This window comes from Oenanthe melanoleuca, chromosome 8 (genome assembly GCF_029582105.1).
Source record: "Oenanthe melanoleuca isolate GR-GAL-2019-014 chromosome 8, OMel1.0, whole genome shotgun sequence".
In the NCBI taxonomy this organism is placed as follows: domain Eukaryota; kingdom Metazoa; phylum Chordata; class Aves; order Passeriformes; family Muscicapidae; genus Oenanthe; species Oenanthe melanoleuca.
In genome coordinates, this window is record NC_079342.1 from 27,147,902 (window position 1) to 27,173,376 (window position 25,475).

The following is a 25,475-nucleotide window of genomic DNA, read 5'->3' on the forward strand; positions in this document are numbered from 1 at the left end:
CTTTACTGGCCTCAGCCAAGGTGAATTGAGAGCCTCCTCTTACCAGCACTGCCCAGGAGCAGTTCCAGCTCTGCCTGGATGGAACCCCCTTTCTGGAGGTCCCGAACAGCAAGCAATTGCCAGAGCTTGGAGGAGACCCCCTCCAAGCTGCTGGTGCTAAGCAAGGCCTGGCTCAGCTTCAGGGACTGGTTCATCCTCTGGAACAGGTGGAAATACTGTCCTCTGCCAGCAGCATAACCCAGCATCTCGAGTATGGAGACATCTATCCCTGGAGCCTGCAGAGAAGAGGGCAGGGTGGTGGCACAGAGCACCTTTCCCACCTCCAGCACTGTGCCACCTGTTCTACTGTGCCTCAGACTACAGACCTGCCCTCTTCAGATCTCTGCTTGAGCTTTCAGCAGTCTGGAAGGAATCTATGTGAGCACAAAGCTCAGCTCAGCTGGCTGGGATGCTTCCACTGGCAGCCAGTGGAAGACCAGACATGGCCTTGCAGCTTTCCTGAAGAGTCCAGCATTCCCCCAGGAGGGCTGGAAACAGCCCTGAAGATGTCCCCAGCAGCCTGATGCAGTTTTCTTGGCTGCTGTCACTGGGGCTGGCTCCAGTGGGTGCCTAGGCAGTGCTTCCCTCACTCCCCCCAAAACCCTCCTGCAGGTTTTGCCTCTCCCCACACACAGACAGTTTGCACAGCTCACCAAGCAGCAGGGGCAGAGTGGCCAGGTTCTGGCTGAGAGCTGAGAGCAAGCACCAAAAATAACCCTGCTAGGTCCCAGCAGTTCCCCTGACAGCAGAGCAGGAGAGCCAGGAGGAGTTTGGCTCAGGGGATGGTGCCCAGAGAAAGCTCAGCCCTGACGCCTGCTGAAGTGATAATTGCACTCCCAGACCAGCTCTGGCCTCAGAGGGGAGATTTCCTTGACAAGAGATGCTAAAAAACCTGGGCAGCTAATTAACTTCCAACCAAGAGCAGTTAATGAGTCAGGGACAGGAGCTGCCACTTGAGTTTTCCAAAATGCTCCCACTGGCTGGGACTCTGGGAGCCAGGTGTCTGAGGATTCCAAGCCCTGACAGCCTCTCCTCAGCATTTCCAGGATCAGCTGCTGATTTTACATTTTGTTTTAGGGGAAACACTTGGTTTGTAGAATGCCATCTGCAGTGAGAAAAGTTGCCTGCATTAATTGTGCAGGTACCAGTGCAGGTGGGCTGCTCAGGGGGTTCTGTCTGCATACACCCTGGGTGTAATGCTGGAATTTGGGGTAGGTATTATGGGATTTCTGATGCCAGGAGGAATAATGGTCTGGGAAGAGTGCTTGTGTGACTTTGACTTCTTGTATCACCCTTTTTGGTGGAAAAAAGTATGTGGAAAATTTGAGGGTGGTTGAGTCATGGGCTAAAAGGCTGCATGGCCTTTTCCCCCCCTGTACTGGCCAGGCACTGGTGCTGGAGCAGGGTCATCCCATGTGTGTCATGCACATGAGTCACATTAATAGCAGGAATAATTACACATTAATAGCATAGGCAAGGAAAAAAGCAGATCAATTCCCACAAGTGCTGGGCTTACCTTAAAAACCTGCAATTACATTTCTCCCTGCTTTTAGGCAGGGTCACAGCTTGTCTCAGGGGAGATCTTGCAGGTTGTGCCTGCAGTGCTGCCAACTTAATGGGATGCTGTGCTGGAAGAGCTAAGGAGCATTGCTCCAGGCAGCTGGAGCAGGGCAGGATCTGCTGTGTCACCCTGTGAGAGCACTGGCTGGGGATATCGTGGGATGTGAGACCACTCAGCTAATGCTGGGCTTTTCCTCCCTCCCTCTCTCTCTCTCCAACTTTTCACATCCCCCCTGGAGCCTGCACACCCTCTGAGGATGCCCCTGTGCATCTCCCTCACCATGAACTGGAGGAACGTCCTGTCGTCGTCGGCCAGGAATTCCTCATAGACGCTGCAGAGCACCTGAGGAGGAGCAGAGGGGGGTTGTCCTCAGGCAGGATCACAGTGCTGGTGCCATGGGTGCCTCACAACTTGCTGACATGCCCAGGACACACCTGCACATCCAGCTTTATCCACTGGGCTGCCCAGAAGGGCTGGGGCTCTAAATGGGTTTTACTGGGGTTGTGCTGCCCAGAAGGGCTGGGGCTCTAAATGGGTTTTACTGGGGTTGTACTGGAACCAGTGATGGATGCAAAAGGATGGCCACTGCCCTGTCATCCCCTGTCATTCCCCTTGGAATGTGCATCTAGCCAGGCTCACCAGAGATATTCAGGGACTGCTCAGCCCTGCTCTGCTGCTCAGCAAACCAGTGAGGATGCTCCCTCCTCTCCACTGGCCTGGGGCATCTCGGTCACTGGTCCAGTGCAAGTTTTTTCCTTCCTAATTTCTTTTCCTCTTAATTTTCCAAATGCTTCACTTCCTAAACATTCCCACAGCCCTCACACCACCACAGGGGTGCCAATGCCAGCTGTACCTCCCAGCCTGACCGCTGCCAGCACCCCTGTGTACCTTGCAAATCTCCATCTGGGCTCTGAATATCCAGGGGGAGAATTCTCCACATATCAGATGGTTCCACAAACTCACGAGAGTCCTGGTCTCCACGGGAAGCTTCTCAATGCTGCCCTCCTCCAGGTATGTCTTGCAGATCTTTTCCCCAATCAAATGGCGCAGGAAGAAGCTGTTTTCCCTGTTGGAGTCCAGCACCACGGGCAGAAACTCCTCCAGGTCGTGCCACAGGTCCAGGAGATGAGTCTCCATGGGCCGGTTCCGGCGCTGCAGGAATTCTCTGAAGGGTCGTCCTGCACAGGCATCAGCACTCAGCGCCCAGGGAAGGAAATCCAGGGTCTTGACTCGCTTTTTCAGGGATCGCAGCCGGCCAAGGGATGCAGAGGGAAGCCGGTCAGAGAGGATTTTCTCCTTACAGAGGTTTTCTAGATCCTGCTCTGCACTGGGTTGAGCCCAGACCTCTGCTTTGGCCCTCCAGCTGCAGTAGGGCCCTGACACACCCTGACTCCTTTGGATGTGCATCCTGGGGAGGGGCTCTGAAAGGCCTGGGGGCTCCTGCCAGCTGGCCCGTGATAAACGTTCCTGATATTCCTGGAGCAAAGGCTGGCACGATTCCTCTTCCTCCACTCCTGTTTTGCAGTGCACGAAGAATTTAGGGAGCCAGTAACTCTGAATGATAAAGAGGGCCTGTTCCTGCATCTTGCTCAGGATGTCCCTCCTGGTGCTGATGGACTGGATGTGCCTGGCTTTCGGCAGAGATCCTGAGACAGATGCAGGGAATTATGGTGGGGAGATGGCTCTGTGCAGGCTGTTCCCCAGCCAAACCAAGCAGGTGATGGCATCCCATCCCCCTGGGAGCATCCAGGAACAACTCCCTCTCTGGAAGAGCAGTGCTCATCCCCAGCTCCCGTGCTCCTTACCAGCGATGGTGGTGCAGAGGGTGACCACGCTGGAGCCTTCACGCAGGTGAGTGGCTCTCAGCCTGTGGATCAGGGACAAGAACAGGTCCCTCTGACTCCCATCTGACTCATCCAGGCCCAGGAGCCTTTCAGTGATGAGCCAGAAGTCGATCAGTTCTTCCCCTATGGATCAGACAAGGGATGGGAGTTGGGAAGAGCCCCTGAAAGCCCCAAGGATGGATGAAGCAGAGGAAAGATCACCAGCATGAACTGAGGGAACAGAGCAGAGAAAAGCCACAGCAATGCATCTCCCTCCCAGCTCTGCTGCTGGCTCACCTTCCAAAGCTTTCTCTGGGATCTTACCCATGCCCCCAGCTCTGTGCCAGTGTCCTGCAGGCAGGTGGCCTGGCTGGGAGGGGGCTGTGGAGCATCCCGTGCCCACCTGCTGTTCCGCGGATGAAGGCGCAGAAGTGCCGCATGCCGTGGCTCCCACTGATGCACCTCTCCAGCAGCCACTGGTCAGCGCTCTGCCAGTTCAGGAGCTCTGCTGTGGGACACATGGCATCAGGGGCTGCCTGCCAGATCCCAAGGAAACCCTCCAGCTTCCACCCTGAAAGAGGCTGCTGGAGGGAAAGCAGCAAATCACCCCGAACTGGGGGTTTGGGACAGGCACACGTGGTGTTTGCAAGGATAACTGGCTCATGTCAGCGACAGCCTGTCCAGATGTTGTTCCTCTGTTCCTGGCAAATGTCCATCTTTTCTTGCCTGAGTTTGGGGCTCGCCCTCTACTTCCTCCAGCTTCGAGTTTCAACCCGACTGGAGAAGCAGCAGCAATATACTGAGGAAAAGCCTTGGCAAATTGCTTATTTTTCTGAAATGAGGATGTGCATTTCTGCTGCCACAGCTTTCTTTCCAGTAGCAGCTGACACACAGGCTGAGGAAGTACCTGGCTGAGCTGAGAAGGCACAGTGAGCACAATCCAGACTTGTTGCCAGTAAGAGAGACCACAGCCTGTTTTCCACAGCAGCAAACCCAAACCATCAGCACTCGGTTTCGGTGCCCCGGGATGCTCTCCAGCTCTGCCCCACCTCGGTAAACCCCTCTAGGCAGGTACTTAGCGAGCCTGTATTAGCAGCGCGGTGGAGTAAATCCCTGCACATCCCATCGGGACCGGCTGCATCCCTAAAAATGGGATGTGCAACGCCTTCTTAGCCCGGAGCGGAGGCACGACCCACTGGGCAGGCACCAGGCAGTGACAGCCCCGGGGAGAGAGGAAGCCCAGGCGCAGAGGAGAAGCCGATCCGATTTCCTCCGTGCCGCGATGACTCACCTGCTTCCCCCGAGCGAATGAAACCCAGCAGCTTCTGGCAGAGGACGAGGTGGAGGCACAGGCTGGATTTGCAGAAGTGAGGCAGCCGGTGCTTTTCCAACCAAGCCAGTAAAGCCGCGGGGCTGGGATCCTGCGGTGCCCGAGGAGAGGATTAGCTGCGAGCAAGAAGCGGGCTGCTGCCTGGCCATTAGGGTGAGTAACAGGTCCCTGCTCCAGGGGAAGGAGGTGGGGAGGGCGCCCTGTTGCCTTACGGCGGTGAAAGCCACCCCGGTGCTGAGGCACAAGGGGGGTACTCAAGTCGCAGCCCCAAAAGCTCTGCCTGCGAACGGGGGAGCTGCACGCTGCTGCAGGGCTCCCTTCCCCTGCCTCTCCTCCAGGCGTGGCAGCTTCCCGAGAGCTTCCAGAGGAGCAGGATCCTTTTTGCTTTGGGATCCGAGCGCTGCAAGCGGCGCTGGCGGCAGTGGGGAGGATGGGCTGAGCCAGCCTGGCGAGCAACAGGGCTTGGCTCCTGCTGGATTCAGGAGGAATCCGGGACAAGGGGCTGATGCCTGTGCCCTTCTCTGCCACCACACATGCTCTCCTTCCGTGTTTATAGATAGACCCCATAAACTGCAAGCAAGACTTTAAATGGCTTGTGCTCCGCCCAGGGCATAAAAGCGAAGTGACGCCTGGGTTTGAAATGATCGCCCAGCTGCACAACAGGAGAGCCAGAGAGGGGCCTTGGCAGTGAGAAACCAGCTCCTTCCCTCCCCTGCCCTGTGCCCTTCCTCCCTCCCTTCTAACAAGGGGCATGTTCTCACCAGGAATCTCGGCAGCTCCGGCCACAGATACCACTGGCCCATGCCACTGATGTAAAGGGGTGTCTGGCCAAAAACCTGGATCAAAACAGAAAGGGAGAGCTGAAAGAGATTGAGGGTGGCAGAGGAGTCCAGAGCCCAGCTGTTCTTGTTAGCTCCCACTACATAGAAGGGTATTGAATTCCCCTTTAAACATCTATCTCCAAGTTGAGATTCTAAGTTGCCCTCATTTTCCAGCCTGAATGTGGTGTCCTCCCAGTTTTCCTGGGGCCTCTAATGCCACAGAAAGTTCACCTGAGAAGAGCTCTGAAAGGCCCCAGGTTTTATGGTGCGGAGTGGACTTACAGGAAGGTTCAGAAAGGTGTTGAAGAAGTCAGCAAAAACATCATCTTGCAGCAGAAGCCTCATGTCTGTGGAGGCTATGGATGCTACAGGGGGAGAAGAGAAAGTTACCTGGGCTTTGTGTTACCAGCTGTGACACCAATGTGAGTCAAAGGAGTTTTGGGGGGAAATCAGCTTTAGGGGATACGTGGTACAAGCTTGTCCTGTGCACGTGTGGGAGGATTTGGAGCTGGGACAGTCTGAGAAATGTGTTTTGGGCTGGGTGGCACAGGCTGTTTGGGAGGCACCAGGCTGAGAAGCATGCAGGAGCTGGGAAGTTTGAATGGCAGCCTCCTAAACAGCCGAGGTACGTGGTTCATAGAGGCTGGGCACAAGTGTGGTGGCACACACAGGGCAGGAGAAGGGAGGTGCTGTGGCTTCAGGGCATGAGCTGCACTCCTCTGCCTTACCCAGACACTGGGCATAACACAGCTCATCCACACAACGCTCAGTGCAAGTGTCAGGGCCCAACACCTCCCACTACCCTGTGAAGTTTTATTCATGTCTGAAAGATCTGGATGCAAGAAGGTGGGCTGGCATCAGCCTGCTGCTGGGTGGATGCCCTTGGAAATGTCCTCTTCCACAAAGGCACAGCTGTGTTACAGGGAGGACCCATCTTTCAAAGCTTGATACTCCCTTTTTCCTCCCCTTTTTCCACCTTTTGGGGTGTGTTTAGAGGGGCTGAAGCCCCCAGCAAGGGGTAACTCACCAGCAGTCATCGTGATGGTGCAGTGTTCCGGTGCTGTGTTCCGAAGTGCCACTGTGATTGTGACACACGTGTTTTGGTGACCCCTGGGGGGCTGCAGGGCACCACAGGGCTCTCAGCAGCTCCCTCCAGGCCTGCTTAGCCTACAGAGGAGAATTTGATCAGGGTCTGTATGTGCCTGAAGAGGAGATGCCCAGAGGGTGGAAGCTAGGCTCTTCTCAGTGGTGCCAAGCAATGGAATGAACAGAAATTGGAACAGAGGAATTCCCACCTGAACGTGAGGAAAAACTTCTTTACTGTGATGGTGACTGAGCACTGGAACTGTCCTGAGAGGTTGTGGAGCCTCTCTTACTGGAGATATTCAAGAACCATCTGGGCACAATCCTTAGTACTGAGCACAGGGAACCCTGCTTGAGCTGAGATGTTGGACCAGGTGGTCCCTTCTGACCTTACCCATCCTGTGATTCTGTGAAACGTCACTTTTTAGATCACCAGCCCTGCAGAAATACTTTGGGCAGTCCTGAAATGAAACCTTTCCCCTCTCCCTGCTGGGGCAAACTTCTTGCCTTCAAAGCAGGGTTCTGGTGGCCCCTCAGGGCTGGGTGTGGTCGCTGTCAGTCCATCTGCTCAGCCTGGGATGGGAATTTCACAGGAGACCCTCCTGTGTCTGCCCCAAAGACCAAGCCCATTTCTTATCATCCATCTTTCTTCATCAGGTCCGGGGCTGAGACCCTCCAGTTGCAAGAGGAGAAGGAGACAGAGGAGCAAAAGAAGGAACTCGTCCTGCCGCAGGAGTGACCTGTGTTGCCTGGCAGGAGGAGGAATCTGCTCCCCAGGTGGGTGTTTGATCCTGCTCTTTGTAATGCCGTGGTGCCAGACCTGGCAGCACAGGGGCAGGACAGTGTCCCACAGTGTCCCCAGGAGCGGGGCCACCTCACGAGGTGGCGCTGTCAAATCAGGAATGTGAAGCTGTTCCCAGCAGCAGCTCTGCATCTCAGCGAGCGGCTTGTGACAGCGCCAGTGACACAGGGACAGCTCCGAACTGATGGTGGGGCTGCTGCCCCAGGGGGACAGCGCTGGGCGACCGGCACAGCCTCTCGGGGGTGTGCACTCACCTTCCCTCGGCCACAGCCCAGCCACATGGGCTGGCCACCGTGCCCAAAGCCAAACTGATGTGGGGAAGGGGCAGCTGGGAGCCACAGAACACCACGTCCCAGTGGTGCCAGCAGAGCTGGGGGAGGGAGTTATGGAAAACCCTGGGGAGGAGTAGCTCTGGTCATGGACCCAAAGAGATTTATGCTGCTGAGCCCAAGAGATGAGAGGGGAGTTAGGAATGAACTGGAGTGGTGGTTGTCTCACATCTAAAAGACTCAAAAGTCCTCAGAGAAAGGTCAAAACTTTAAAAAAAATCCCACATTTTGGGATTGGCAGCTGAGCAGATGCTCTGTAGGATGCTCAGAGGCTGGCGTGGCTCCTTGGGTGCTCATTCAGCTCTGGACTGACCTCAGTGGGACTCTGATGGGTTCTGCCAGGAAAAAACTAAGGTTGGGAGCAGGAGCTGGCCAACATGGTCACTGTGGGAGGGCACAGGGCCATTTCCACCGAGTTTCTCCCCAGGAGGTCTGGCAGAATGGAGCTCTCCTCAGCCCAGCTGCAGCTTCCCAGGTTTTTCCTGTCTCCTCCTCACAAGAGGAGCTCACGTGAGCTGGGTGGCTATTCAGGAAAAACCAAAAAAGGTTTGAAAAAAAAAGGTGGGCACATGAGCACAGCCCAGATTTAGAAGGAAGCTCGGAGTGGCTGGACTCCATAAAAAGATAAGGGCAGGGTTGCAACATCAGGAGGGCTCTGCTCCCCCTCTGCCCCAGCCTGAATCACCCACGTCCCCTGTCCCTGGCACGGGGAGCAGCCCTCCCTTGGCAGCCCTGAGGTGACGAGTGGCAGAGCCTCACGTTCCCAGAGGGGATGGGGCTGGGATTTTTCTCCTTGCCCAACATCAGCTGGCACTGCTCCCCACGGTGCCAAAGTCCAAGGCTGCCCAAACACGTCAGCCTCACTGCCTGTGGTCACTGGCCACTCACAGCCTCCCCCAGCAGCCCAGCCTGTCCCTTTTGGTGCCATCAGGAGGGTGGGAGGTGTTTCCCATCTCAGCATTGCTTCTGGTTCTGGGGAATGGTCGGGAGATCCAGAAATCTGGGAAGCTCCATCCTGAGTGCACAAACCTGCTCTCCCCTCTAGCATAAGTACTATATTCCCACCATGAGCTTTTGTGGGATGATTTGGGATTTTTTCCCCTTGTTACAATCTCATCCTTTCACAGAAATAGTTTATAGGACATTAGTGCCTTAAAACTGGAGTTGCCCAAGGCCCGAGGAATTCCAGTTCAGCCTTAAATATTAACTCCTTTCTTGAACACATTACAATCATTTTTCACATGTGATTTCCACGCTCAGTCTCCTGAGTGCACAAGATCTGTTTGCTCAGCAAGGACACCACTGGTGTTTCATTCAGGAGTATTTTTGAGCCTGTTGCCATCTGTTTGGTTTCCTTGCTTGGGACTGTCTGTGCAGGCTGGGCTCTGTCCCTTACACCTGGCAGCCCCTGTGGCAGGCTGTGCCTCCACTTGTCTCCACTCCAGCTGAAGCAGAACCACTGGTGTAACCTTATCCAAGCCTCTGGGGCTGTTGACTTCAGCAGCCCGGGTTAAGTATGTGTTGTGGCAGGACAGACACCTAATTCAGCCACAAGGGAGGGACATGGGCAGCAGCACTTTGCTGTTACCTTTGATAATTTACAATGTCAGGCCCGGATTCACCCCTTAATCCACTTAGGCAGCAGTTTGAGGATTTCTGTACTCTCACTTACAGAGCTGTGAGGTGTGTCGGGCTGAAATTAATGTGCCAGCCACAGCTAACACAGCCCCAAACCTGGCTGGGAGTGCTTTTAACAGCGTGAACAATAAAAAAAAGGGAAAATAATCCCAACAGAACAACCCTGCCAACGCACAGTGTGACCGATTTCCAACTGCGGGGAAAGGCATGTGCCGAGCGCTCCCTGGGATATTCTCCACCCTTGTACAGAACAAACTGAGCCAAGCAATTTCTAGGTCTCAAATCCCGCCTGCCCCTGACGCTCTCATCTTCCAGCTTCCCCCCGGGCCGCTGTTGAAGGCGAGCACGTGCTCGGGGAAGGCGCTGCGCCCCCGGGCAAGGTCTGCGGAGCAGCAGGTAGGGACTGCCTGCCGGGAATGCCGCTGGCCCTGGGCGAGGGGCTGCTGGGGCACGGAGCAATGCTGGGAGGGGCAGCACGATGGGCAGTGGGCACGGGGACAGGCACCCAGGTGGCTCAGAAAGGGGTGGGGAGGGAGGTGGCAGCACCTGGGCTGCCCTGGGGGCCGTGCCCCAAGGTCCCTCTTCCCTCTGTGCGTCCTGGGGAGCTGAATGGGGAGGGAGGTGGTTTTTTTTTTTCACTCTGCATGTTTGTACTTATGAATTTGCTTTCCTAAACCGCCCTTTAGCGCGGCGCAGGTGATCTGCTCTGGAAAGCTGAAAGCCCTCTGGCCACCAGCCCGCGGCCACCCTTGACCCTGGCAGCATCTTCAAAGGGAGCATGGGCCTGCTGCGCAGCGTGCAATGTTTGCTCACAGCCAGGGCCAGCAGCTACTGCCTGCCTGCCTCGGGGGGTTTCGTCAGCCTCCTGCAGCGCTCCGGGGGAGACCGCTCGGCCACTGCTGCTTGCACAAGGTCAGTCCCCCCAGGGCACTCATCCCCACCCCAAGGCCAGCTCCCTGTCCTCGCTCACTGCGCTGCCCAGGTGTTAGGGGGATGTTTCCAGCCCTCCTGTTGCAGTTGTGGGTGAAACACGCTGCATCTCCAGGTGTGGGAGCACCTCGAGCCCACCAGGAGCTGCTGTCATGGCACAGAGCAGCTGTGCCCAGGAGTGGGCAGAGATGGAGGTGATGCAACATCAGCACAGCCAGCCCGTGGCTGATGTCACTTGGGTGCAGTTCAGTTCCTTGGACTTCCCAGCCCAAAGCACCTCCCTGGATGCATCTGAAAGTGGTATAGCTCAGTTTAGGAATGTCTTGACTGTTGAGAGATGCTGAAGGTGTTCCTGCTCATTGCAGGGGGTTGGACTTTATGACCTTCAGGGCCCTTCCAAACCAAACCAAAGCATTCTGTGATTCCATGATGTTATGCCCATCCCTCTTCCCTCCCAGCTGTGCCACTGCTGGAGGCTGGGGCATTTTGGGTGTGTCCAGCCTCCTCTTGGGACCTAACCATCACAACAAAATGAGCAATTCCTCCTCCCTGTGTGACATCTCAGTTGGAAAAAAAAAGCAAAACCAACATTCCTTTCTACTTCAGAATTTTTCTTTAGTGCTGGTGAAAAAACAGTGGGTGCTTGGGCTTAGCAGTCTGCAATTTGTTGGGCTCGAGATCCCAGGATCTGTGGTGAGGGGCCACCCTTGGAGATGGCTCCCAGCATGGCAGGAGCAAAGCCATCAGCCACCTGCCCCAGGGCCTGAGCCACAGGGAAATTTCATATCCTGTCTATTTAACCCTCAAGTTGCCACCCTCCTCTTCCCACCCACCCCCCTACCCCCACAATGCTGTGACATTTCTGTATTTTAAGGCATTCCCGAATGGAGAACAGGGATGGAGGGGGACACATGGACAAGGGATGGGTCACAGCAGCCCCAGCAAGGCACAGTGGAGAGGGAAGCCTTGATGCTTTACTGGCTGGAGCTGGAAAAGGGCAGGCATGCCTCATGCTACCTGAGAGAAACTCATCCTGGTACCCAAACCTTCCCTGGAGAGCACATGGACCAGGCTGTGCCCTGTCCCTGAGGGTTTGCCCAGCTGCCTTGGAGGCAGGAGGCTGCAAAGTCCAGCCTGCCCAACCCTCATAACTCAGCAGCCACTTCCCAGCCTTGGCACTTCTCTCAGGATATCAAACTGTGCCGGCGGGAAGTGCCGGGCTCGGCCAATAAAGGTGTTCCCACGAATTAATAGGAGGAAGAAGGAAAAACCTGTGCCAGTTGGGACTCGCCCCTGGAAGGGGACATTGTCTGACCCTCTGGCTGGGCGTGTGGCCCTGTGATTTCAATCCACCCGTGGATCGTGTCACCTGTTGGCACCGAGCCCTCCCCAGCTCCCCAAGGATGGTTTTGTTGGCGACACCGAGGGTCACTGGAGCACGCAGCTGGGCCAGAGCACAGCCGGAGCAGGCTTCCCCCCCACGCTCCAAAAAAAAAAGCCATGTTGGAAGGGGAGGAGGGGAAGGAAGGCAGGCAGTAAACAAGCTGGGTGAGCCCAGCGAGGAGGCAAACCCGAGATCGCTTCCCGGGAGAGGGCGCTGGGTCCGCGGCTGCGGCTTCTCCGCTGGCTCGTAAACAACTTGTGCAGGGCGAGCACAGGGGCTTGGGCATGAGCCAGCCACCAAACCCTCCCGCGGCTGGCAGCTCCATCCTCCCACCCCCGCCATCACAGCCTTGCCCACCCTGGGGGTCCCTACCAGGCTGGGCTTTGCTGCCCGGCGTGGATTTTTGGGATGGAGAGATGATGTTTACATTGCCAAGCTGCCTTTGCTCCCCGCTTGCCTTCAGGGTTGGAGCTGCCCGGTCCCGAGGCTTGCACGGCACAGGCGTTACCCCATTACTCAGGGCTTCCACTTGCAAAAATCTGGGCTTGTACGCAGCCGAAGGTGGACGAAGTTAGTGGGAAATTAGCAGGTAGCAGGGGTAATTCCAAGAATTTGGAGCTATCAGTGTCCCGATTACAGAAACACTCAACAAACCTAGGGAAGAGGGCTGGACACTGCTTTACGTTGCCTGTTGCTTGACAGCTCCCCTTTATGGGAGCTATTTTGGGCACCAGCTCCTGCTCTGCTTCCCTTTGCTCCAGCTGAGCTGTTAGATTTGGGTGACCACAGCTGAACTTGGGCTGAACGTGAGTTCCTGAGCTCATTTCCGTGGGTAAAACACCACGTTTCTTTGTGTGCAGGAACCATTTCTCTGTGCATAGGGTGCAGGAGCTGGGGTGCTGGCAGAAGGCACTTCCTGGGGCTGTTGCAATGTTCCGTGGCTCTGCCTTGCCCAAGCAATTCCAGGAGGAGAGAAGCACCTGAATTTCACTTTGTTCTGGACAGCCTCGGGGGATTGCCACACACCGATGGCTGCTCCAAGGTGGCAGTGAGGATTGAGCCAAGCTGTCCCCGCAGGGAGGGTGGGGATCTGGCTCTTTGAAATGGGCGATAAATCAAAGCGTGGTTTTGGCCAGGGCTTCCACCTCCTCCCGCTTGAGGATCCGGCTCTCCCTGGCCATTTTCCCTCTGGATTCTGGCTGTACAGTGGCCGTGTCCGCGGCGGGGTGGCTGTGATGGCCAGGAGGCTCCAGCTTCCCGAGGAATGGCAGTTTCGGTGCCACCTCCCCGAGGCTGGCACGGGGCAGAGCGGGATCCTGCGGCTCCGTGGCAGGCGTGTGGCTGGCGTGTGCTCGCCCCGGGACCTGCGTGTGCCCTCAGCGTGTGCACACACACACACACACACACACACACACCACACACACACACACACACACACACACACGGATGGCAGCTCCGTCTGCTCCTGCTGGCGCGGCTCTCCTGCCCCTTGGATCCGGGCTGGGAGTCGCACGGAGTTGCAGGAGATAGGACAAGCGACCCGCTGGGGTGGAAAAACACTGGGCACTGCCTGCAGTTTGCTGGGTGCTGAGTGGGTGCTCCCGTGGTGGGGCTGGGGGATTCCTCCTCCCTCGAGTGACAGACAGTGAGCGATCCTGCGCCTGGCAGCGGGGCTCTGCAAATCCAGGTGCTGCAGGCTGTGAGCTGCTCCAAGGAGGAGGAGCGGGGCACCGAGGCTCTTGTCCCCCACCAAGAGTGGCACCCTGTGCCCGGGGCTCCGTGGAGCTCCCTCCTCCCGGTCTCCCCCCGTTCTCCCCGGCCGGCCGCTTTCCATCCCTGCGAGCCGTGCCAAGGCAGCCGCTAATGTAAACGCTGCGCAAAGCGCTGGATCCGCTCCCGCCTGCTGCCCAGCGACCAGGGCTTGTTTTTCCGGTCGGGAACGTTGTTAAAAAGACCCAAAACCCACCCAAACCCTCCGCTTTCTGCCCCCTCTTCCCTCAGGTTTCCGTACCCACCCACTCCCTCCAACCCAGCGCGGGGCAAGCGCGGCGCTCCCCCCTTTGCCGGGGGCAGCCGGGAGCGGACGGAGGAGGAGGAGAAGCAGGAGGAGGAGGAGGAGGGAGGCGGGGTGGTGGCCCTGTCCCCCCTCCCGGGTCCCCCCCGTCCCGCCCCGCTGCCCAATCCGTGCGGCGGGGCCGGCGCTGCTCCGCCATAAAGGGGCGGCGGGCGCGGCCCCGGGAGCCGAGCGTGGGAGCCCCGCTCGCCCGCAGCGCCGCCGAGCCCAGGTACCGGCCCGGGGGGACACGGGGACAGGGGGGTGCCGCTGGCCGCCACCCGCCGCAGCCCCCCGGGGACCGCACGGCAGACCTTCCAAGGGAGGATTCCTCCTTTGGGGGAAGGGGAGGATGAGGAGGAGGGGAGGAAGTGGCAGCTTGAGTTTTCTGCTGAAAACATTCCCTTCGCAGTTTTTGTGGTTGGCTTGTTGTTTTTTTCCCCCCACGAGGATCTTCAGCTGCTGCCTGCAGCGCGGGGACTCCCTGGCTGCCGGGAGATGCTCGCGTTGGGGGATGCTTGTGACAGGGCAGTGGGGTGGGCTGGGGACGCCTCATCCTGAGCCCCCCCGCAGGCGAACGGCGTGTTGGAGCGACTTCCCAAGTCAGCCCGTATTTCCAGACTGCTGGCATTTCCAGGCTCCCTGGAAAACACGCGTGGAGCCCGTGCTGTGGGTCGGACACGAGTGGGCTGGCTGGCGCTGGGAGCCCGGCTCGCAGGGCTCTGGGGATGCTGCAGCTCCCCTGCACTGGTTCTAGAGCCGCTCCGGCCCATCCCGGCTCCCCTTCGCTGCCTGGGGTGCTCAGAGTGCTCAGTGTGCTGCCTGTTGCTTTTCCTGCTGCCCTGGGACCGGGCTTGGATAACCTCAGCCGGGCTGAGAAGGCAGCTGGGGCAGAAAAGCCCTCCTCGGTGATGCAGATTTATTAAGAAAGCCCCAGCTAAGCTCTCCTTGCATTAGCCTTGCTCTGGAGCAGAGTGTGGAGGTGAAAAGTTCACGTGGGGCTAAGGAGCCCTTTGGAAGTCTGTTGCTCTGGTTTATTAGCAGGAGTTTGGGTATTAATGGGACTCTTTTGAAGGGTTTCTGGAGCAGGGCTTTCCTGGCTGCCGGCATCTGCCTGAGCTGCTGTGTGTTCTCCCTGAGGAATGACAGGGAACCGCTGGAGATGGCAGCCAGCCCTGTGGCCGAGCTGTCTCGTGCTCCTCCCTGGCCTTTGGGGGGGTGTAGGGAATGGCTGAAAAATGTGGGAACGCAGGAAAAGGCTCACAGTTGGGGCCGTTTGTGCTTCCCCCCTGCAGGAACCCCCTCGTCAGGACTGCAGCCATGGCCACCTCAGCGAGCTCCCACCTGAGCAAAGCCATCAAGCACATGTACATGAAGCTGCCGCAGGGGGAGAAGGTGCAGGCCATGTACATCTGGATCGACGGCACGGGGGAGCACCTGCGCTGCAAAACCCGCACGCTGGACCACGAGCCCAAGAGCCTGGAAGGTGAGAGGGCAGGTGCAGCGCTCGAGGCCCCTCACTGGGTGGAGGAAGGATGCCATTGCTCTCTTCCCGTGGCAGAAGGATGGTTTTTAGGGAAGACATTCCTCCTCACGCCCTTCCAGTTACCTCCTTCCCCCGACACCGCAGGGGAACGTTCCCACCCTGATGTGGAGCCTGTCCCTGGTGCTGTCCCTGCCGTGGAGGGGCTGTTGGCAGGGGCTGGGGGCTGTTGGCAGGGGCTCGGCTGCCCATTGACTCTCGAGTACTCGTTTTGGCCGGAAGTAGTTTGGCAGAAGAAAGTGCAGGGGAAAGAATGGAGCTATCCGGTGTAATTAAGAGCTTGTGTCCCTCAGAACAAACAGTCCCAGCTTACACAATAATAGCATTAGGATTTTCCCCAGGTTGCCATGGAGCTGGCTGGAGACAGTTATGAAATGAAAATACTGTGTGTGACTGAGCAGAATTATCTTTTTTCTTTCCTTTTTTTATTTTTTTTTCTTTTTTTTTTCTTTTCCCTTCTCTCCTTTCCTCTTTTCCCTCTGAGGGAGTGGTTGGCACAGCTCCTTTGAAATCTTTGTGCTTCCCATCCTCCCTCTTTCCTCCTGGGACATGGAGGAGATACCATTGCCCGGGTGGAGCTCTGGGCTTTGACCTGGAGGGCAGTGCTCAGGATGGAGGGGTGGGCGAGGGGCCACACTCCCCTTCCATGTGACATTCCACCTCTCTGTGATTTGCCTTCCCACCTTCCTCAGGCCTTGTAGCATGATGGAGGGTATTCCATGGCTCCCCTTATTTCCACAGCTGGAAGATGGCTCATGGTCTGCCCTCTCCCAGCCGAGGGGACCGGGTGCTTTGCTCTTCCCGGTGGTTGTTGTGACATGGGAAATGCCCTCAGTGCTACTCTGTTCACTCAGGCTTGGCCAGCAGCCCAGCAACTTGTTATTTCCCAGGGTGGCCGGGGAGTTGCACTCCTGTGGTTTTTTGCTTGTTTTGGGTGTTTGGTTTTTTTGTGCTTCCCCCACTTGGAACAAAATCAGCTGAGCTGGGACTAAACCTATTCTCTATGAGCATCTTCGCCTCTGTCTTACTGGAGGGTGACAGGAAGCCCATCCTGGGGACCAGAGACCCTGGGTCACTGTGGCTGGTTCCTCTCTTTGCTCCAGATCTCCCTGAGTGGAATTTCGATGGCTCCAGCACCTACCAGTCCGAAGGCTCCAACAGTGACATGTACCTGCGACCTGCTGCCATGTTCCGGGACCCTTTCCGCAAGGACCCCAACAAACTCGTTCTCTGTGAGGTCTTCAAATACAACCGCCAGTCTGCAGGTGAATGAAAGGACCTTCCCCCTTCTCCTGGTGCTGTTCCTGGGAAGGGGAATGGGAGACCTGCCCAAGTGCTCTCTGTGCCCTTAGCACAACACAGAAATAACCCCTGCCTTGAAAGCAGAGGGCAAACAAAGTGCTGGTGATGGACAAAGGGCTGGGCTTGGGATTCTTCAACGCTGCTGGGACTCAGTGTGTAAAATGAGTGGAAATGGGGAGTGGAGGTGGAGGTGCTCATGAGCCTCGTGCCGCTTTTCCATTCCAGAGTCAAATCTCCGGCACACCTGCAGGAGGATTATGGACATGGTGTCCAACCAGCACCCCTGGTTTGGGATGGAGCAGGAGTACACCCTCCTGGGGACAGATGGACATCCGTTTGGCTGGCCTTCCAATGGCTTCCCTGGACCCCAAGGTAATCTTCCAAGAGCCTGGACCGAGTCAGGAGTGTTGGAACTGAAATCTGTGTGGCACAGCTTCAGGCGAGCTGAGGGATCCAAGGTGTTCCTAGAACTGAAGGTGGATGGTAGAAAGCAAGATATTGGCAAAAACTAACCACGAGATTAAATTTGCCACAGAAAGGCTGAGGTGGGGATTGGCCATGTCTAAATTTGCTGCTTGGTTAGTTGGTCTGCAGGGAACTTAAACTCAGGGGGAGCTTGCTCTTGTCAGTGTTCTACCCTGCTAGTTCTTCCATGAGAAACAGACCTTGGGGCTTCTGAAGAGTTCTCTGTACGTGCTGGGTCTTCACTGAAGGTCAGAGTTTTCCCTGTGGAGGCTGATGTTCCCCTGTGCTGTTGCAGGTCCATATTACTGCGGTGTGGGGGCAGACAAAGCCTATGGCAGGGACATTGTGGAGGCCCACTACCGAGCGTGCCTTTATGCCGGCGTGAAAATCGGAGGAACCAACGCAGAGGTGATGCCAGCCCAGGTAAATCATTCTAGAGGCGCCTCATGGAGCGAGAGAGCAGCATGGAAAAACCCCAAGTGATGGGAGCTGTGTCTGCCTGCTCTGAGCTGGGTGGCTGTGCCCAATCAGGGGGTGGGAGGTGCCTGTCTCCACCCCTCTGAGCCCCTGACGCCTCCTCCTTGCAGTGGGAGTTCCAGGTGGGACCGTGTGAAGGGATTGAGATGGGGGATCACCTCTGGATCGCGCGCTTCATCCTGCACCGCGTGTGCGAGGACTTCGGGGTCGTGGTGTCCTTCGATCCCAAACCCATCCCTGGCAACTGGAACGGTGCTGGCTGCCACACCAACTTCAGCACCAAGAGCATGAGGGAAGAAGGAGGTCTCAAGTAAGTGTTCAGGTTGTTTACTGGGCAGCAGGATTTTGCAACGCTTTGGATGACACAGGAGTTTGGTGCTTGGCGTGACATCCGAGTCTTCTGGATGGGGTTTTCTTGGTCGTTTTGTTTTTGTGGTTTCTTTCTTTCTTAATATGGTTTTTTTATAATGACACATTCTCGTCTTGGTACTTGGTGGGCAATTCAGCCAGCTCTACCAGTGCTGGTGGAAGTACAGGACGCAGCTATCCCTAACAGCCTGTCCAGCTCCTGACCTCTCAGTGCTGGGAACAAACAAACAAACTCAGCACAGGGCTTTTTGAATTACATTTTTATAGCCATGATGAAAGAGAAAGGCCATTTGCTTCATCTGGGCAAGGCTGCCATGTTTTTTTAAAGAGGAACATCTTACTAAAAATGCAAGCTATGAGTGACTGCTGTGCTGAGTGCAGTCAGGGGCCCTGTGGGGTCCATCCTGGCAGCTCTGTTTTCTTGCCTTAATCTTAGTGCTGCCCTGAGATAATGGGACAGCCCATGACTGTGAGCCTCATGAATAGAAACTCCAGTGCTGAGAGCTCTCCTCTCCGAGAGCAGGTGGAAGTGGGAAGTTTACCTGGTGGTGTCTCTCAGACAGCACTCCTTAGGGAGCCTGTGGCATTTGGCAGTGAGAACGTTTATCCTGGGTCAGCAGCAGGAGTGGAGAGAAGCCCTGTGTTGGGATGAGCAGCCAAGTGGGTCGTGGGGCACAAGGCATCATCATAATCATCGACTGATCTCGTTGTTGCTTTGACGTGACACTCCAGAGGGGTTCAGCTCGTCCTGTCCCTCACTGTGCCACCGCCTGTCCCCCTCCCTCTGCAGGCACATCGAGGAGGCCATCGAGAAGCTGAGCAAGCGCCACCAGTACCACATCCGCGCCTACGACCCCAAGGGGGGGCTGGACAATGCCCGGCGCCTGACAGGCTTCCACGAGACGTCCAACATCAACGAGTTCTCGGCCGGCGTGGCCAACCGCGGCGCCAGCATCCGCATCCCGCGCAACGTGGGCCACGAGAAGAAGGGCTACTTCGAGGACCGCCGGCCCTCGGCCAACTGCGACCCCTACGCCGTGACAGAGGCGCTGGTGCGCACGTGTCTGCTCAACGAAACCGGCGACGAGCCTTTCGAGTACAAGAACTGAGCCACAGCCCCGCGGACACCACCTCCCCCCGCCCCCGAGCTCCCCTTCTAGATGTAATCCCCAGGGTACAAGATAACATGTTTCGTGTCTCAGTAACTCTTGTTGTCTTGAGGTGGGGAGGAGGGCAGGTTTAGTTTTACCCGTGTCTGTTTGTCGTTGACTCTTCAGAAGACAGGAGGAGGACGAGGTGTTAGAGAACTTTTAACCACTGTTTTATTTTTTTGTCTAATTCATGTGTACATCCGACGGGATCCAGTGGCTTCCAGGGACAGACTGCACACGCAGAAAGCCTGTAGGAGAGGAGAAGGCTTAAAGCAGAGCCAGATTTTGGGGGGGCAGCCCTGCTGCTGGCTCTCTGCAGACTGATGCCTCTCTAAGGTTGGTGCCTCTCTGTGGAGAAGGGAAGATGGGAGCTGTGCATGTATGGGGACGTGACAGGGACATCGTCGCCCTCCGGCCACTCTGAGGTTTCTGGGAATATTCTGGCACTGAGTTCAGCATAGGAGCATTGAGGAGAACTCTTGGTTCTGTCACTGGAAGTCAACCGATCTCTGGCTCATAACACAGAGTGAAGTAGTATTTTTCTATTTAAATATAAAAACAGCAAAAAAAAAAAAATTATATATGAAAGTGTTTTTTTCTTGAAGAGATGAAGTTCCAACGCCTCATCCGGCCGGAGCGGGCAGAGCTCTTGCTGTCGGAGGTCTCCAGGTGGGACTGAGGGTGAGCTTGGAGGGAGACTCGGATGAGATTTGTTCCAGCATGGAGTGGAGCTTGCAGGAGGGGGTTCCCAGAGCGGGAAGCCTGCAGAAGCATTTGTCACTGTAACTCGGGTGGCCGTGACACGCTCAGGGTGGGAGGAAGGTGTCCTGAACCAAGAGTTGACTGGTCAACAGCGTTCCGGACAGAGCTGTGGCTGTGTCACCTGTCCAGCAGGGCTAGCATGTCACTAAAGCAGGGCTTTTGATAAAGGTTTAAAAAAAAAAAAACAAAAGAAAAAAAAAAAAAAAGAGAAGTTTTAGATTTTTTTTTTTTTTTTCATGATGTTCTTAGTTTCTCCAACTGAATGGATTTACAGAGACCGTTGATGCCACTGTTGTGTCCTGGCTCTCTCGGCTGCCTGCCATCCAGCCAGGATGGGGGCTAGCAGAAGGGAGGGGAGAGGCCACCTGTCCCTCCCAGCCAGCCCTGGCACTCCCAGCTCCTGCTGGGGGGTTCAAACGTTCCGGGATTTTACACTTGGGTATCTTAGATGGTGCCAGTTATATTCCGTTGCATTTGGACTTCTTCTGAATAGGTTTTCTGTTTTTGTTTTTTTTTCTTTTTGTAATAAAAAAAGAAAAGAAGAACAAAACCTTCAATCTGACCTCTGCAGCCTCTTTTTGTATGTGTGTATGTGTTGTTCACCCTTCCTTCATTTGAAAGGATTCTGGCTCTGATAGTGGGTAGATTGGCTTTTAATTTATGGGGGGGTTTTTTTGGGGGTCTGGCATCTTTCTATCCATTTGTAGCAGTGGTTGGTTCTGTGGTGAGGGATAGTCCAGCTCCAGCTTGAATGGAATTCTTTTGGGATGGGAAAGGGCCTGGGCTTGTGAGTGCCCATAGGGAGGATTATGAGGCTGGTACAGGTGTTTGTGCATTTCCCAACCTCCTCCTCACAAGTTCTAGAGGATTTAGAAATCCTACAGAAAACAAAACTCCAGCAAGCTTAATTTAGAAGGGAGCTTTGTGGAAGAAGAACCTTTCCTTCTCTCCCTAAGAAAGGAAAGGAGAGAGAAATGACAAAATGCTGCTTATCCATCTTTGGCATAACCCCAGTCATTCAGAAAAATAACCAAGGCAGTAGGAATGTGTCACTTTATTCCTGGGATCCTTTATTTAGCTTGTGGTGCCACTCCCCAGCTCCCCAGGAGGTGCTTTCACCTTTAAATCTGGATTAACTACACCTGAGCCTCCCACTGGGCTGCTGAGGCCATTCCTGCTAGCAGGGTTTTTGTGGACCAACTGTTTCCTGCATCTCCCTTCTGGGCAACACTGAAGGCAGCACCTTCCTCAGCACAGTCCCAAAATTACCCTGTCCCTGTGCCCTGGTGGGGTGGGTGTGACTGGAACAGAGGCAAAGGGAACACCTTTCCTCCCACCCTGACACAGCCACAAGGACTTGGGAGCTGCAGCCAAAACAAATCCAGGCTGCTCTGGGGTAACTCAGGAGCCCAGAAGTTCTTGAACTTTTGTTCTGATTCGGGCAGCTGCTGTTTCTTGTCTTGTCTTTGTCTTGCCTTCCAAGAAAAGTTAGAGAGGAAAGAATCAGGTTACACCTAAAGTAAGGGAACTTTTCTAAAGGCATTGGCACAGGAGGAGGGAAAAGACACAGTTTGGTTTTCTGCTTGTTTTTGTTAAAGATCCTGTACTTCCAAACACTGTGAATCATTGAAGCTCAATCTCTCTCCAGAGACCATTTCCCCTTGGGAAATAAAAAAATTGGGAAAAGTGGACATGGCTCAGTTTTGGCCACTAAGCATCACCAAGGCAGGAGGAGCTGATGGGCAGCAGGGTTTGTGTTTTGCCATAGAATCATGGAATGGTTTGGAAGGGACCCTAAATATAATTTAATTCCAATTGTCCTGCCATGGGCAGGGACACCTTCCTTGGGTTGCTTTGGGATAAACAGCATCTCACCTGTGCCATTGGGGTGTCCCTCAGGCTGATGAGGGGAGCAGGCATCAGTCCTTTGCTCCTCCAGCTGCCCTGAACATAAATTTAGGTCAGGAGCTTGATGCTTAATGGTTCCTCTTGTTCTCAGCTGAGAAAGCATTTATCCACTCACTGCGCAATTACCCGGCTGAAAACAAGGTCAGAACAACACTGTGCTGGGAAATGGCTTTTCAGATCATTATTAAAAGTATAAGGGGGAAAAAAATATTATAATGAATTAGAAGAGGGAGGGGGGCATGATTTATTCCCTCTAGACATTGTTTTGTGACTTTTTGCCTAAAGTCTGCTTGCTGCATCTGCTTTGTAGTTACCTAAACACCATTTCCCAGCTCTGTAGGGTAGGGAGGCCTCATCTTAAGACCATGAGGCTCTTACAAATGAGCCTGAAACCCTCAGAAGCTGAATTTACGTCTTATGCATTCATAGAAAACATTTTGACTTTTGATCTGAGCCTCTCAGGAGGAAGTGAATCCCTTTTCCCTGTACTTACACATCCTTAAAATGTGAATAATGATATAGCAAGGATTGGTCCCCAAGGGTTTGCTGGGCACATTCAAGCATCATGAACTGCTCCAGATGAAGCAGACAAAAATAGCAGCAGCTTTTTGAAGTGCCTGTTGGTTCTGCTCTCTTTTAATCCAACACCAACTTGGGAGACAAGGCTGCCCCTTACCCATTAATATATCTGCTCACATGCCAGGCTTTCCCCCACAGCTGGATTTCAAGGCAATCAAAAGGAGATTAGCCACAGGTCCTTTCATATGCAGCCTGGAGCACATGAGCTAATCAAGATCACACTTGAGGCATCTTTTTGTGCCAGGCTGTGCCAGCCCAGTTATTGCCTGCACACGAGGGGTTTTCCCTTTCTGCAGAGCCTGGTGCATCAGGTGTGGCTGCTTGGATTTCTCCCACCCTTTCCCACTCCCAGAGTGCCCTGATGCTGCTCCAGTATCCACATCTACTCCCCTTACTATTTTGTGGCAGTTTTTCAGTGCTATTTCCTCTTCCTTGATTACCTTTTTTTGGTAGCTCAGCCTTCAGCCCCTGGGTGAACATATCTCTCTCCCTGAGCACATCTGGAGGAGGAATCAGCCAGGCTTAGCTGGGTCAGGATTTTCTGAGCTGTCTTTGGGATGCCCTTACCTGGGGGAGAAGAGAAGCACTCCTTGTTGCTGGGTGAAACAGTTTTTATTTCTCCAAGTGTGTGTTTCCCCCTTTTCCTGGGGTGTTGAGTGTCCTGCCTGCAGATGATGGGAAGGGATGGCCCCAGGGAGGGAGCCAGGCACACACTGCTCAGGGGGTGATTTGCAGAGCTCTGCAAGAGCCTCTGTTTGGGCTTGAGGCTGCTGTTATCAGAGCAGCTTTGTTCTCTTGAAATGCCACTTGGAGCTCCAGCAGCTCCTCTGGTGTGGGGCCTGGAGGAGTCCTGGCTGAGAGCTACATCAATCAGCAGATAAAAGAGAGATGGTTTCCACCTTAGGAAAAGAGGCTGGAGGTTCTTTGTCCCCTGGAAGGAGGCCAGGGCATGCTCCAGGAGGGTGCTGGAGGAAGGTCAGCTGTGGTAATTCCTTGTGTGCCCCCTTGGAGGCAGGTGGCAGAGCTGGGAGGGAACTCCTGCCATCACACACATCCCTAACTCAGCTCCAGCTGAGCCGGGATCTCATCCCACTTGTCCAGTTCCTGATTAACCTGAGGGCAGCTGCTTAGGGAACAAGTGGGAGCTCTTGAAAGGGGAGATCTCCTTCGGTCTGCCTGGCTTCCCCAGCCAGCTGGATGCAGAGTCAGACCTGGCTGGCTCCTGAGTGGGTCCTCCATCCACGAGTGGCTCTCCAGGCTCTCCAGCTGGGACTGATGATCTATTTGGAGTTTCAGCACATCCCTGGAAATTGAACCCTGACTCTTTGCTTGCTGATAAAGAGGCCAGTCCATCTGTAGGATCAGCTTTTCCTGAGGCCACACAGTCACTGAGGGATGACTGAAGATGTCACTTGTGAATTGCCTGGTTTGTGAGTGGTGATCTCAGCCTGATCCTCGTGACTCCACCCTGAGCCAGTGCTGGGTGTTTGGGGACTGTTCCTCCTTTTTGTGCAATGATCTCTGGTGGGAACATGGAGAAGGGTTCTGGGCAGACACTACCCTGAAGCATCTCCAGGGGCTCCATTCCCTGTGGGAGATGATGTGGGTCAGAGCATCTCCAAGCTGCCCCTGGAGATGTCTGTGTTCAGGAGGAATGGAATTTGGGGCTGGGTGCTTCTTGCATGTCAGCCCCCCAAAACCTGCTGTGGTTTTTCAATGTGAACTTGCCTGTCTGAGGAGAAACCCAGGGTTGGAGAGGTAAACTGGGGAGGAAAATCCACTCCAGCCTGAACCCAGGTCTTGTAGGATCTCCCTTCCCTTCCTTCCCTGGTGACACGGGGCAGCAATGCAAGGAGGGGGGCAGCGAGGCTTCACCTCAGCCAAAGAAACGTCCTCCTTTCCCTTTCTTTCTTGCCATCCTGGCCTGCCCACAGGCTGGCATGGCCGTGCTATTTTGCTTTCATAAGCTGCATTATGTAAGCCGAGTCTTGAGTGGGGCTGCGGTGCCAACTTGGAGCCGGCAGCGGGAAGGAGCCGCATTCCTCAGCGCCGGCTTTAATCCCTGCCTGCAGCCACAGTTGGTTTGCTGGGAGGAATCCGAGCTTTCTAATCCCTTGCCCCAGGTGCAGCCAGCTTGTTTGCGTGGGAGCCCTGCTCTCCTTTGCCAGGTTGTGCCCGGTCTCCTCCCAGCCAGCCCTTTGGAGGAGGGGTGGCCAGGCAGGCACAGCTCACCTGGGGACCCTCCTCTCCTGCCCTCCTTGGCTTCACTTCCACTTGCCCAAAAATGCTGCTAAGGCAGGGAAATAATGGAAGCTTCCTCAAAACAGACTGGCATGGAAGACACAGCCTGGGGGAGACCACGGTGGTGCCAAGAAACTTCTCCACCTGTCCCAGCACTGGCTGTCCCATCTGTGACTCCTGTCCCACCTGGAGACCCTGCACCCAGGGCTGCTGTTGGCACCTGGCTGGGTGGAGGCTGCAGGGCAGCAGTGGGTGCTTGGCAGGGAGCTTGGTGGCTCCCAGCAGCCTGACCCCCTGCAGTTGGGGTTGATGCTCTCCAGGACCCCGTTTGGCCAGGAGGGGTCAGAAGGAAAGGTCCTCACCCTCCTTGCAGGTTTGAGATGAGGCTGACAGCAGCCTTGTTTCCATGACCTGTGGGTGGGGGAGGCACCAGACTCCACAGCTTTTGCTGCCAGCTTCCCCCAGTGCCAAACATGCTGTTAAAACGAGAAATATTAATCAGACCCAAGGTTAAGCTGTTATTTCTCATCATCTCAGAGCTGTGTGGCTCAAACCCATCCATGGCTTGAGGAGATGCTGAGCAGCTGCTGAGTTGCCCAGCTGCCTCTGTCCTGAGCCACAGCCTGGCCAAAATTCCTAAAACACTGGGAAAGCAAGGGAATGGGAGCCTCCTGCCCTACTGAGCTGGATTCTAGCAAGCATGGTGGCCAGCAGAATTTGGAAAAATTCTGGGACCATTTGCTTCAACACAAACCCCAATCCAATGCCTCTCCATGTCATCCATTGCAGTGTTCAGGATGGTTTCTTTCCTTTTCACTCTAATCTTTTATCACCTGTAAATATCTTGTTTCTGCTCTGCTTAAATACTGTTTGTAACATTATAGA

At 55.2% G+C, this 25,475-nt stretch overlaps 2 protein-coding genes across 4 annotated transcripts in view; one reads left to right on the forward strand and one right to left on the reverse strand.

Moving 5' to 3' along the window:
- The window catches only part of RGSL1 (regulator of G protein signaling like 1), an 18,301-nt gene extending 11,665 nt beyond the window's left edge, over positions 1-6,636 (reverse strand). The window contains exons 1-9 of the mRNA XM_056496976.1: positions 6,602-6,636; positions 5,857-5,939; positions 5,515-5,589; positions 4,715-4,844; positions 3,827-3,931; positions 3,406-3,567; positions 2,489-3,246; positions 1,880-1,942; positions 44-275 (exon numbers count right to left, since the gene is read on the reverse strand). Of these exons, the coding sequence (XP_056352951.1) occupies positions 44-275; positions 1,880-1,942; positions 2,489-3,246; positions 3,406-3,567; positions 3,827-3,931; positions 4,715-4,844; positions 5,515-5,589; positions 5,857-5,939; positions 6,602-6,611 (1,618 nt within the window). The 5' untranslated portion in view covers positions 6,612-6,636. The remainder of the gene's footprint in view (positions 1-43; positions 276-1,879; positions 1,943-2,488; positions 3,247-3,405; positions 3,568-3,826; positions 3,932-4,714; positions 4,845-5,514; positions 5,590-5,856; positions 5,940-6,601) is intronic.
- On the forward strand, positions 4,636-20,419 carry GLUL (glutamate-ammonia ligase). Of its 3 annotated transcripts, none has more exons than XM_056498232.1 (10): positions 4,636-4,906; positions 7,315-7,434; positions 9,742-9,822; positions 10,113-10,338; positions 15,089-15,279; positions 16,440-16,601; positions 16,864-17,010; positions 17,399-17,526; positions 17,691-17,890; positions 18,740-20,419. In XM_056498232.1, exons 4-10 carry the CDS (start codon positions 10,205-10,207, stop codon positions 19,056-19,058), a joined length of 1,281 nt encoding a protein of 426 aa, XP_056354207.1. In that variant the 5' UTR covers positions 4,636-4,906; positions 7,315-7,434; positions 9,742-9,822; positions 10,113-10,204; the 3' UTR covers positions 19,059-20,419. The 3 variants fall into 3 exon arrangements, with proteins under 3 accessions (XP_056354207.1, XP_056354208.1, XP_056354209.1); XM_056498233.1 differs by lacking the exon at positions 4,636-4,906 and adding an exon at positions 6,623-6,875; XM_056498234.1 differs by lacking the exons at positions 4,636-4,906; positions 7,315-7,434; positions 9,742-9,822; positions 10,113-10,338 and adding an exon at positions 13,908-14,025.
- The last annotated feature ends 5,056 nt before the right edge of the window (positions 20,420-25,475 follow it).